The sequence below is a fragment of the Colias eurytheme genome, chromosome 22, assembly GCF_061535395.1.
Source record: "Colias eurytheme isolate Ceu_HAF_F1 chromosome 22, ilColEury1 Martin Lab GWU primary, whole genome shotgun sequence".
NCBI classification, from domain to species: Eukaryota; Metazoa; Arthropoda; class Insecta; order Lepidoptera; family Pieridae; genus Colias; species Colias eurytheme.
Window position 1 is genome coordinate 8,014,081 of NC_143001.1, and position 13,887 is coordinate 8,027,967.

General features: G+C 33.1%; 1 protein-coding gene across 1 annotated transcript; it reads right to left on the bottom strand.

Moving 5' to 3' along the window:
* Positions 1-3,629: 3,629 nt before the first annotated feature.
* LOC149898791 (G protein-activated inward rectifier potassium channel 3-like) lies at positions 3,630-11,715 on the bottom strand. The gene is made up of 9 exons (XM_090115205.1): positions 11,044-11,715; positions 9,583-9,715; positions 8,769-8,957; positions 8,370-8,441; positions 6,870-6,977; positions 6,378-6,484; positions 5,461-5,613; positions 4,659-4,778; positions 3,630-4,049 (listed from the first exon to the last, which is right to left on the bottom strand). Exons 1-9 carry the CDS (start codon positions 11,577-11,579, stop codon positions 3,728-3,730), a joined length of 1,740 nt encoding a protein of 579 aa, XP_089971331.1. The 5' UTR covers positions 11,580-11,715; the 3' UTR covers positions 3,630-3,727.
* Positions 11,716-13,887: the final 2,172 nt, after the last annotated feature.

Consider the following 13,887-nt stretch of genomic DNA (forward strand, 5'->3'; position numbering starts at 1 on the left):
AGATAGATAGATAATTATTTATTGCACACACACAAGATTTACAATAAACACAGAAAAAGACAAATAGATGCAAGTATATGTACAAATGGCGGCCTTATCGCTAGGCAGCGATCTCTTCAAGACTACCAATATTATAGAATGTTCAATTTTTGTCGTAATTTTTAGCGTATCCAAGCATTGCTATGGATGGTTTTGAATACCTGTTATTTTCATAATACGCAATACCGAATGTAGGTATATTTCATAGCGATACGTGCAGTGGAACACAATTGAGAGTCCTTAAACATAGAAGGTCCAACCAACCACCTATTTAAGTACATACAGATAAACGTGGAAATAATAAAATCAAACGACATAGCATTTAAATGGTAGATAATAAATTCTGTTAACCTACTTCGAAAAAGGTTAAAAAACAAATAAAGTTGGAAAACTTTACGCCGCTTCTAAATTGAGTTCAATCGAATAAACGATAAGTCAATTCGTTGCAGCTCTAGAATTGATCTGTTTGATTTGCTTTTAATACTACTTCTATATAAAACTAACTGCATACCGCGATTTCACAAGGTTCTTTCTTCAAGGTATTATTATAGTTGTCTGGTAGAAATCGCTCATGAGCGACAAGACCGCCTACTCTTGTGCTGTTTTTTATGTCTTTCTGTCAACTTCATCTGCGTGTACAATAAAGTATTTTTATTTATTTACTAGCGGTCCGCCCCGGCTTCGCCCGTGGTAGGTACATATTTACGTTTTCTCTACATAAAAACCATCCTCGTACTTCAAGGAATATAATAAAAAAAGAATTATCGAAATCGGTTCAGCCGTTCTCGAGTTATACGCTTACCAACACATTTTGCGATTCATTTTTATATATAAGATTTACCTATTTATTTATTTACCTATTAGGTAAATATTATCATCGACCAATACACGTTCCCACTGCTGGGACACGGGCCTCCTATGAGGGTACAGACCATAATCCACCACGCTGGCCAAGTGCGGGCAGATGTCACGCCTTCGAACTTTTGATTCGACATGTCAATTTCCTCACGATGTTTTATTTTGAGCATGCGCAGATAAATTGAAAAAAATCGAAGTCAGAAGGCCTAACCACTGAGCCACCACTGCTCAATATTGCTAGCTTGGTAATGGTATTTTTGCATAAGTTCGTAGAAACAAGCATATGTATGTATTTATTTGTGTATGTATAATTATGTATGTATTCGAACCTTTCTCTTGTTTTAAAAGGTAAATTATGTGTATTTTGACCTATCTCTTGTTTTTCTTTCATCGTGATCGTCTAAAACATTCTTTGACGCGCCTTTTAACCCTAACCCTATTTTAACACATTTACATTTATTTAAAATTCAAGTACCAATTGGTTACACCTTATCAGTTATCACAGGATGAGTGCCGTTTTCCATTCTACCCCTATCTTATCAATAAGTATGTTTTGAATCTAATTACTTGAGTCAATTCCGGTTGTAGGTACATACTTCAGTAGGTAAGACATAGTTACGTTTGTAATACAGCTTTTTGTTTGCGGCTTCGCTTGTGTGGAATTTCGATTTATAAATACGATTTGGATGTTTGTTACTCTTTCATGATAAAACTGCTGGACGGATTTGGATGAAACTCTACAGTAGAGTTATATACATATATAAAAATAACACATGAGCTATATAAATACTTGATCGCGGGTGAAACGCGCGGCACAGCTAGACCTACATATTTTCGTCATTTTAAACCAAATTTAAAGCTATTTAGTCAGTAAATATATCGCAATTAAAAGTATCTGTGCACTAAATTTCCATTTGAGATAAGTGAGAAAGTTTGTTTGTTTGTTTCAACGCGCTAATCTCAGGAACCACGGCATAGATTTGAACAATAATATGTGTTGTTAGATAGTCCATTAGTCGAGACAGGCTATAAGGCTACGCTTAGACTAATAGGAGCGAAGAAATGCGGATAAAACCGCGGGGCAAAGGCTAGTAGTAGATATAATTGTATGACTGGCCAGAAACAAAAATATGCAAAGAATAGAAATATATTTTGGGCATGTTATAAATAACAAATTTCACTTTAAATTTATTATTGTTATCAATGTAAACCAGCTGAAAGTCGTTAAACACATGCGCTTTGTTGGAGATCCGTGAATTATTTTGTTTGTTTGTTCATGTTATTTTACGTATATACAAAATAAACGATTTATTTTGAATGAAAACAAGTCTTTTCTCAGGACTTACTCATCGATGTATATAAAATTAAAAATGAATCTCTGTTTCCCTTGGTCACGGCATCACGCGTGAACGGCTGGACTGATTTCGATAATTCTTATTTTCATGTGTTCGTTATTGTCAGGAGAAAGAACTTATGTAAGGAAAACTCAAGGCACATAAATTAAGAAAATGAGAAAACATATAATATATAATATTCATGGGTTTCACAATTTTCGCGAAGACGGGACAAAGCCTGTCAGCCCCCCTAGTCAAGTGGCTTTCTGTTAGCGTAGCGTTCAATAGAATAGACTACGAATGTATGAGATTGACGTAGGCTGTAGATAAACGTATCTACAGGTTACGTCAATCTCATACATTCGTAGTCTATTCTATTGAACGCTACGCTAACAGAAAGCCACTTGACTAGGGGGGCTGGTCAGCTAATCTGATACACTCTTCTTCTTCTCTTTGGCTTTAACTGATAAACCCTTCCTTTATAAAACCTTTAATAAATAAATAAACTATAAATTTCCAAAAAATAATAGATACAATAATTTATTGAGTAAACTCAAAATGACTCAATTTGTTTTCACACATTTACCATACGTGATATGAAATTATGGAAAAAATTAACAATGCATACAGAACCGCAAATACTATTTCATAATAACATTACCATTAAACGAATCTCCATGTGTGGCCTAGTTTTCGGTCTCCTACTGATAATGTAAATCATTTTAGACTAAGATCATTGATCTCTTTAATTATTATAATACACCATGTTGTGGTGTTTTTAAGTTATTGTAAAAATAACATGTAATAAATATACTGCTATTATAATTAATGTTTAAAATACTTCGCGTCAAAATAATACAATTTGATTGTTTCAGGGATATAATTTCACATTATAAGAATGTGAATATTTTTCAGGACTGACTCCGCGCTATTAAAAAATATAATGAATAAATGGGGACTGAAATAGGAAACAACAAATTAAAATTATATCTATTAAATTTTTATATTTGTATATTTAAATAATAAAAAGTTTGTAAATGCAAATTATAAAAAATACATTCCAAAAATGCACTCCTCGTAGATAATGCTAAAAAGGATGTTCATATCGGTTAATAAACATAAACATGCAAAAAATACGTAATTTTTTAAATTTATAATACAAGTATTATTTCAGGTGATTGTATGTACTTAGGTTTAAAAAATCTAAGTACATGATATAAATTCGATTATCATTTAAAATCGTGGAAGGCCGTTGATAACAAAATAAACAAACTAATATTTACTTATATATATGCGCCTTTTTGTGAGGAGATATTGTAAATCATTTAAGACAAAGATCATTGTATACTGGCCAAACTATAATATCGTATTATCGATTACTGAAGAAAACCTATTATATGGAAAATTAATTGTATTTGTCAATTAGGTCCAAAGGTTCAATTCATAATTTATATTTCTTTCATAATTGTCATAACATAAAATTAATACAAAAAAAATCACGACTCCACCCCACTCCTGTCCTGTCTTTTCGGATAGAACCGTTTAAAATTCCACCCATAACTCCTCTGCGTGCCAGTTCTATTCAATGAAGGGCTTGACGTCACAGATTCGCCAGTTTTTGACATAATAGAATCTTCTCTATTCAATGATATTATCGTCGGGGACACAGAAAGGTCTGGAGTCGACAGGATTTGTTCTGACTTCATGTCTTCTTCGAATTCTTTTAGTCTACTTGCGCTACAGAGCGGTGTTTCTACTTGCTCTACTGTGTTCAGGTTTTCTGTGTCGATGATGTACGCTTCATCTTTTTTTGAGTATCTGAAATTGTTATTTTACTATGTAATAACTGATAAGTTTGTGGGATACTAACTCTGTGTAAAACGATTGTGATTCGAATGGAGAGAATTATTGAAACATATTAAATACTAGCTTTCCGCCCGCGGCTTCGCCCGCGTTTTCAGAGAAAAACCCGTTCCCGTAGGATTTCCGGGATAAAACCTATCCTATGTCCTTTCTCGGGTATCAAAATATATCTATACCAAATTTCATGCAAATTGGTTCAGTAGTTCAGGCGTGATTGAGTAACAGACAGACAGACAGAGTTACTTTCGCATTTATAATATTAGTATGGATTATAAACAAATTATTCTAATTGATTCTCACGATTTACGAACAGTTAAAATTATAGGTTGATTTTTAATTAGTTTTAGTTGTCGTATTTCTACAGTACCTACTTGTGTTTTGCTTACTTTGAGACTAAATAGCGCTGTGTTACATATCAAACAAAAAAACAGTAGAAATCAAACTAAGTAGGTATCTAAGTTCACAACCGAGTAAATTATAGTGGATAATTATTATAAGTACCAAAAAGTGATATTTAATATTTATTGTATTTAACATAAGTATTTATTTCTATTTTCCACTTACTTCAAAATGTTTTTGAAGCGATATCCCCAAATGATTTCCTTCGACAAGTACGACGTTCGGCTTTGCGTGACTGTTCCCATGCTCTTTGACGATCCAGTCAAACATACAACTATCTCGAACCTATAACAGAAATATTATATTTATTAGTATGAAGTTCATACAAAATGAAATAAATTCTTTGAAAAAAATATATTTAAAGTGTCCTAAAAGTCATCGAAAAATCAAAAAAATCGACTATAAACAACTTTTTCTTAACGGAATAAGTAGATTATCAGGCGTACGTGTCCAGCTTGACATTATTAATTCTCACAGGGAATTGAACCCAGGACTTATTGTGTACACTTGAATATGTAGTCATAACTCATAACATAGTTTTACCATCATTTATTTATTTAATTCTACTTCTTTTAGAAGCATTTTTGGTAAAACTGTACTCAATAGGGTGTCGAGTTGAGAGTCGTAAATTTTTTTGTGGTTACCTATTGTCCTATGGAACCTAAATCTGAAATTTCAGTTGACGGAAACTTTTAGTTTTGGAGTTACTACGAATTTTTGAAAATCAAAAAATTACTATAGAAAGTTACTCCATCTTGTTTTTGTTAGGTACGCATATTTATCGTCTTGACAATGTCAACCTGACAAACAATACTTGCTTAGCGTGATAACAAATTCCACGCCCTATCATTATAGGGCGTGGAATTTGCATTCAAAAATGCGGCTAAACTGTACATTTACAGTTTAGCCGCATTTTTGAATAGTTTTACCATTAATACATTCACTAAAATACCTATAATAATTTTACCTATAATCCATCATATCTTGAGCCGACAGATCATACAATGGACTCTCATGGTCTATCTCATGAACAACTACGATTGGCCAGAGGAGGAAGGACGTGGCTTCTTTTAGTTTCAACTGGTGAATGTAGTTTGGTACTAGTTCCCCTTCTAGTGTTCTGAAATGAAATAATAGAAATGAAATAATAGTTTATCTCATAGCTAGGCTGAATTAAATATAGATTGAAGGTTTTAATTGTTGCTTGTAAAATGCTCTAGTATGATTCTAGCTTTCTTTTTTGGTCTAAGAGCCCGTGGGAGATCGTCCTTCACCGATCTGATAATCAGATGAGACGTATTTTTTTATTAAATATTTTTTATAAACAAATATGCCTATAATTGCTTGCCTATCGAAAAGTGGTCATGGCTAATTAATTAACTTTTATCGATTTTTTTTAATCACCTTCATATTTTTGATAACCAAATGAAATTTATTTGACTGATATAGTTTTTGATACACAGAATATGCCTAGGTATGCTTGCCTACTCATTTCAGTGTATAACTACCTGGCAAGCAGGTGTAAACAGGTACTTAAGTCAAAATAGGTGGAAAAAAATAGCATACCTATTCACGCATCGCTATGGAACATCCGACAGAACGGACACAAATCAAACAACCAAGAATTCGTTTAAATCCGTAACTATCACGATTTTCATTTATTTAAAAGTCGTTATCGAAAACTCAACAAATTATTATTTAAAATCTCATCATCATATCAAAAATCATTGTATAATAATATGTGGTATAATGAAAATCAATGCAGTAATTCCTGAGTATATCTCGAACTGACAGACAGACAGACGCGGCGGAGGACTTTATACATAAAATGTGGTGTATTTTAGATGTTTGTTGAACGTTTAGATTTATAATTAAATATATTACCTAATAGGTTTCAATAAATAAGCGGTGATGGAGCTGCCAATTAAATGTACATTCATCAGATCCCATACACGAAACTGTAAACACATTTTCCCGTCTCGGAGACATACCTGCAAATAAATACATAGTTATAAATTAATGAAAATGTTAGTAAACGTAAAAGTTACTTATGACAGCGGCAGAGGCAGCTTTCTATTATTTTCTTTTAATTGTCAGATAATTTGTAAACACGAATATTTAAAAGAAAATGTCAACCCGGGCGGCTACCAAGGGCGGCTACTCAATAGTTATAAAACTATAATTTAAAAAATAAAGCTGAAAAGTTTGCCTGTTTGTTTCGCTGAACGTGCTATCTCAGAAATTACTGGTTCACAGCAAATTACATAGCTGGCGGGGTAGCTACGAAAAATATTCCAAAAGAGAGAAAAAAAATATTCCTTTAGAGTTTAGACAAAATTACGTGGGTAGATAGTTAAAGATTAAATTCAAACTTACCGTAGCTTTCTTACTAAACCCAACAGAAGACACATGTTTATTTGGCCGCACAAGCTTTGTAAACAATAAACTAGTTAATCCTCCGGATAGTGCCGTTCCTGCCACAATCTGGATATAATAGATAATTACATAGAAAAATACTACTGAACCGATTACAATGAAATTTAGCACACATATAGAAGGTAACTTGGATTAACACATAGGGTAGGTTTTATCCCGGAAATCCCACGGGAACGGGAACTATGCGGGTTTTCCTTTGAAAACGCGGGCGAAGCCGCGGGCGGAAATCTAGTTACATATATATGTATTATTAACCCACGAAATACACGTTTGACAACAATGCTATTTTAAGAAGAAGGCTGCTTTTTCATCAATAATGTGCGAGGAAATTGTTTGAATATAACCAATAGTATCGCTTCAAACGCTAAACACTTCAAACTTCAAACTAAATGAAGCGATATGATTGGTTCTTACAAACACATTCCTCGCTACACATCCTCGCACATTATTGGTGTAACAGCACCCTTGTACTTAAAATATATTATCTTCTAGATATTTTACCAACACAACATTCGATGTTAAAAACGGCACACTAACGCACACACGATTGGACGTCAAATACTTTTTACAGTATACTATATAGGGAGCCAGGTGCAAATTTGGTTCATTATTTCCTCTCAAGAGATAATTCGTCAGACGCATGAGAGTATAGTATTATAAAGCCTCGTGAACGTCAGCTGGCGCTCGGTTGGGGGGGTGAGCGGTTGTAGCCTCCCACGCACATAGGAAAAAAATACATTCATTCATTTATTTCCTCTCAGCTAAAAATTTGTCAAATTGTAGCTAACCCAATATCTCAACGAAAAAAAATAGTCAGCTGGTTACAACATGTTGTATTATACGTCAGCTGGTGTCTCGAACATGAAAGTTAAATTTAAAGAAAAATTTATTTTCCGTTATTTCCTCTCAAACAAAAATTTACCTGATGATAGCTTATATGTAACTGTGGATAAATATATATGTCAGCTGGCTGTATCTTGGTGGAAAAACCGTCAGCTGATACGGGAGGCTATAACCGCTCTTCCCCCCAACCGAGCTCCAGCTGACGTTCACGAGGCTTCATAATACTATACTTTGATGCATTTTACTAATTACCGCTTGAGAGGAACTTGGTCATAAAATCTGCTGCTGGCTCCCGGACCAATTGTTTTTACGTTAAAATATTATTTCTGCTATAGTGAATATTAGATAACACTAACAAAATATATGGATGTGACCACAGATGTGACCTTGAAACTAACGGATCTGATACGAAAAAAGTGGTGTAAAGATGATTTCAAATTTGAATGTGGAATATTATTTTTTTTAATCTTTTGTTTTTTATTATGGTCTATAAAAGACAATTTCACGTTTATGGTCATAATTTTTAAATCTTTATTACATTGTTACTTGTAATGTTATAAATAATTTAAAATTATAATGAAATAAATAAATTCTCACCTCTAGAACCATAACTATGATCGCTTCAGGACATTCTTCGTTGGGAAACCGAACTCCATACCCGATTGTCATCTATAAGAAAATATAATAAAATTTTTGTAGTTTAAAATAATAGCTATGTTAATTATATTGGTTAGTAAATGAAAATTTTTATTTATTTAATTATTCTAAAATAGATATTGGACTCGTCGAAAATTAAGGATTGTTATAAAATGCAAATTCTTTGTTTCTATATTGTATTAAATTCTGCACCATTGCTTATTTAAAATTTAAAATTGGTGTTCAAAACAGAGTTTAATATAAAAAATCGTATTAATTAACTAAAGAAAAAAAAACATAACTACTTTTTTTTTCAAATAAAAAATTGGCAACATTCGATTACAGACGCGAACAAATTACCTGAGTCTCTACAGCCATCATAAGCATACCGGCAAAGGATGAAGTACCGGTCACACAGTGCTCCTTCCCATCTCCAATATCCTCCTGATATGATGCTGACACCACATACCAGATGCTGGCAAAGAGCATCCAGAATAAGAAGTGGGCACACACCATTAGGAGAATGAGGTATCGCCATTTACTGTTTATCTAAAATGTATAAGAGTTATAATCGTGATGTGATTTTCGTGATTTTCGTATTGTTGTGTGATTGTGTGTCTGTTAAGTGATTTAAATAGTAAAGTTGTGAATAGAATGATGTAGTAGTAATTTATGTGATTCATACATTTTAGAAACCTCCTGGTTTGTTTATTTTAATATATTTGGTTTTATCTTTGATTAGAAATTAAAGCCATACGTTTATTTGTACATAGGGGTAACATTTCATGCAGTAATAGAAATTGGTAAAGATAAGATTTTTATATGTGTAACCATTGCGTAACATCTTAAATGCTTTACATTTTTAAATTATTAAGCTATTGCATAGCTTCTATCGCGGGCCTTGAGCGCGGGGACCGAATCGAGAAATTCTGTAACGAAAAAACCTCACGCTCCCCACTCCGACGGGCTCGGAGGTGTGGCTTGAAGGCATGCTATGCAATAGCTTTACCGTGGCAGTCCCCGAGTGCCACACGTATTTTTATTATTTTTAATTAATCAGTACAGCTAAATTATGTTATTCCAAAAGGCCATTGTATCATAGATTTTCATACAGGATCGAAACAAGCGAATCACAGCGCTCAGACAAGTGTATATAAACAAATAATTAACTTACGACTGTATTCACAATATCTCTAAAATATTTCATCGACTTTGCGGGTATATTGCTCCTAATGGGAACATTTTCTTCCCCACCCTTATACACCACCCTTCTAGAACGAATTTGTCTACCGATGCCGTGTTGACGTCTGAAAATAATATCTAATTTAAAACAATATCATAGTAAAAATCTAAAACGACTAAAAACGTATTTTTGAAGTGAAATTTCTTTCCAAATTCGAACGTCGCATCATGACAATACCGTCACGTCATGGAGTAACTTCTTTAAATAACAAAAAAATAACATTAATAATAGACTTTATAAACAGATAAGATTTTGGGAAAACAAATTGTAAGCATCAATTATTTTAGGAAACATGAAACATTTGGAAACCTCATCTACTTCGCAAAAAAACGTTATTCGATATCTTATCAGCTGATAAACATTATGATTCAATATCTGAAGGGTATCGAATTTCTGTGAGATCTTTTTGTTTGTTATTGTCGAGCCAATTTAATAGGCAACATTTGACGTCTATCAATTTTATCTTCGAAGAGAGGTAACCTGCTTAAAAACATCGATTAAAGTGAATTAATCGATACGGATTTGAAACATTTGTCAATCGAATTTATTAATTTAAGATGATTTTTATTCACAAGTAATCAATGCATTCGATTCTAGATTTCAGATTTCGATTTTTAGAGTAACGTCTCTGGTATTTAAAAAGAAAAAAGGTTTATTGACACAAAATTGTAGTGACGTCAGTTCTTCAATTCAGAAATTGTATATTATGTTTAGAATGGTTTTATCAGTAAAATGAAATCTTAAAATTACTTGTATCGGTCATTATTATTATAAATATGTAGTCGTAATTGAAAAAAGTTAAGCAAATGTACAGTTCTAACAAAACGAAATATCATGTTATTCTATGTCGTCGTTACTAGGTTACGTTCTTGAATTTTGTTGAACTGTCAAATGTTGCCTATTAAAATGGCTCTACTATAATTAAAAACTTATCAATGTCACTCACGTGTTTATTAAGTAGTCATTGTATCATCACTACTATATTCTATGACTTAAAGTTCATTTTACAATGACAATATTAAACCTAAAAGATTTTAGTATATTTTCTTTATTAATCCATCAGTCCTCGGAATCACAGACACAATAGAAAATCTATTGTGTCGCGCCCCGATCGGGCCTTACGGTGGTCAATGGGTTAATTGAACAAATTCATTTAGTTTTATAAATTTTGTTTCTAAATCAGCAATGGCTCAATTTCGTTTCATATATTATCAAGTCTCAACAACCAGACACACATAAACATATTAATATAATCTAGTATGTTTGCACAGTTATCAATTAATTTATAAAAACTCGTTACAACCATTCCAATTTTATTTTAACCGACGTTCAAAACAAACGACATAGTTCATTTTATAGCCCCTTTTTTAATTTGTCGAAAATATAACCTACCTCCGTTTCTTTCCCGTTTTCTTTCGACTAGTATACGGTGTAGCATATCCAAAAGTCGCCGGTTCATTGTACGTGCTATCATTAAACGTGTCTGCTCGTTCTATACTATCATACGTATCATTTGGAGAATTAGATCCAACCAAAGGTTGCGTTGAAGCATCAGAAATGTTCCTCTTTTCAGACGATTTTGGACTTTCTGTATCAACATCAATCGTCATTATAATACCATCGTCAGTATGTTCATCCTCACTAGACTGAGAATATATGTGTTCGCCATCAAAATGTATAGGTACTTTTGTATCAACGTTAGTTGTTATATTTGGAAAAGCTATTTCCTTCCCTTCTACGTATGTCTGCGATATTCTGAATTGTTTCTTCATCTCTTCATTGGTGTAAACTTCGGTGTGAGCCATTCTTGGTATTTCTATGGATGAGCGACCAGATCCACTACCTATAGCTTCGGAGTAGCTTAGCGATCTTTCTAGCGCCCTGTTTCTGCTACCACGTCTCTCGCTTTCATAGTTGTTATTTGCCATTTTATTTCACTTATTTTTGTCACTTTAAGTCTATTTAATCTAACATTTAAAACACTACATGATTTTGCAATAAATTAATCTAATTCTACTATAATAAAACTATTTACGACCATAAAATGATTATCACTTCTATTTAGTTCGACGTTGATTTTCACAATATATTCTCAGTATATTTTCGAATACTGGTTTTTATCTCATGTCAAGATAATATGTCGCACCTTAGAGATAAGGAATACCTATATCAGTATTAGATATATTTACAACAATAACACAGGCTCGGAATATAGGTCGTGCGTTCACATTTATTTGCTTAACTTCAAGGCTCGCGAAATGGCGGAAAATTATACAACTAAGAAATAATTTATGAATAAGGAAATTATGAAAAACTTATATTGCAAATATGAAGTATCTATTATAATTTATAGAGTTATCTTGCAGCTCGTTCTTTTATTTTCATAGATACGGTTTAGATAATATTTTGATATGCAGTCGATATGTAATCGTATCAGTTATTAGGAAGTACCTAGCAAAATATTGACATGGAACCTTAATAACTCAGGCCCCGGAATCACAGACACAATAGATCGGGCCGTTCGGGGCTCAATGGGTTAAATAATATTACGTACCTACGGCATTTACATTCGACTTAAAAGGTTATATATTAACTAGAGGTCTGCCCCGGCTTCGCTCGTGGTACATATTTCGCAATAAAAGTAGCCTTAGCTTAGCCGTCCTTTCTCGGGTATCAAAATATCTCCATACCTCATGCAAATTGGTTCAGTAGTTTAGGCGTGATTGAGTAACAGACAGACAGACAGAGTTACTTTCGCATTTATAATATTAGTATGGATGTAAGATATTGTTTCCTTTTTTCTACTTATCACAAGCCTTCGAAAAGTGCAATGATTTATAATAATTACAGCAACAGGTTACTAACAAGTGTGGTGAGCGATGCTGCTTTCGCACGCATCGGTACACAGAATCTCAGAAATTGAGTTCCGTTCACTATGCAAAAGACATGCATCCTAAATGCAGGGGAATACTAAAGGCATGATACCCAATACAAATGAGCTACATAAAATGTATCTCAATAAAATAGATAGCTACTCAAAAATGTATGATATTAATCATACATTTTCGAGTATACATACAATCTCAATTTATTTTAAATTTTAACATTTTCATTATATTTGTGGCCTTGATTTCTTCAATTTAGAGCCCAATTTTTTTTTATATTTTACCTCATACCTAGGTAATGTAGTTGATATAGTGAAGTCCCGTGTCCCCTAGCGGGGTAAGGGGCAGATGCATTATGCATACATCTGTTTCACTGATCGATTTTCTTTAGGGACAAGTAGGTGATCAGCCTTCTGTATCCTACCAGACCGAGACATCTTTTTTTTTTCTTCGTCTCCACCGGGAATCGAACCCAGTACCCCTCGGTTCTACGCTCACGCGTCAACCACTGTACCAAGGAGGCGGTCAATGCAGTTGATATGAACGAACATAATTTCTTTGCCCCTATCTAAAGCTGAAAAGATAATGTAGGTAGTTTGTACTTGTAAATTTCAGCAGGCGTTTGTAAAGTATCTTATTAATTGTGATTGATATGAAACTGTTTACAAGTTGCAGATAAATATCAAATAAATACTATAATGCTTTTATATGTAACCAATTTAAACTTTTTAAAGGAAACTGATTAGTGCAAATTATAATTTATTAATAACAAAAAACACACTTTTTCAGGCAATTGAATCGCGGCGTGGCGATTGGCGATGACAGACTGAAAACGAGGTTTTCTCACACAAGAGGAGGGTAGAAAAATATTTGCGTATTTTTATTTATTTTTTTTATTTATGCAATTAGCTTACGAAGTAATGATGAGAAATAAAACCAGAATAATGCAATGTTAAATCTTTATTATCATTCGCACAATATACACTTTTTATTGTTTTTTCCGACACAATCATTTGTCTTGCTTACAATATTAAATGACAATACTGATATAGTTTAACTTATAAAATAATAAAAAAATCGTATGAGCCTAGCACACGTTTCAGAAGTGAAATTACTTTAGCATTTTCAAAGATACCAAATTGACGGTTTACTCCATGACGTGACGGCATTCCCATGACGATTGACGCGACCTTGACACTTGACTCAACGCGCCTAAAGAAATTTCACTTCAAAAAATAGAAGTCGATGTAAAAAATGCAGAACAAATGCCTAAATGATTTATCATTGGTCCATATCAAGAAGCTTATATATCTAATAGGTACACTGGAGATTGCACTATGACCATTAAATT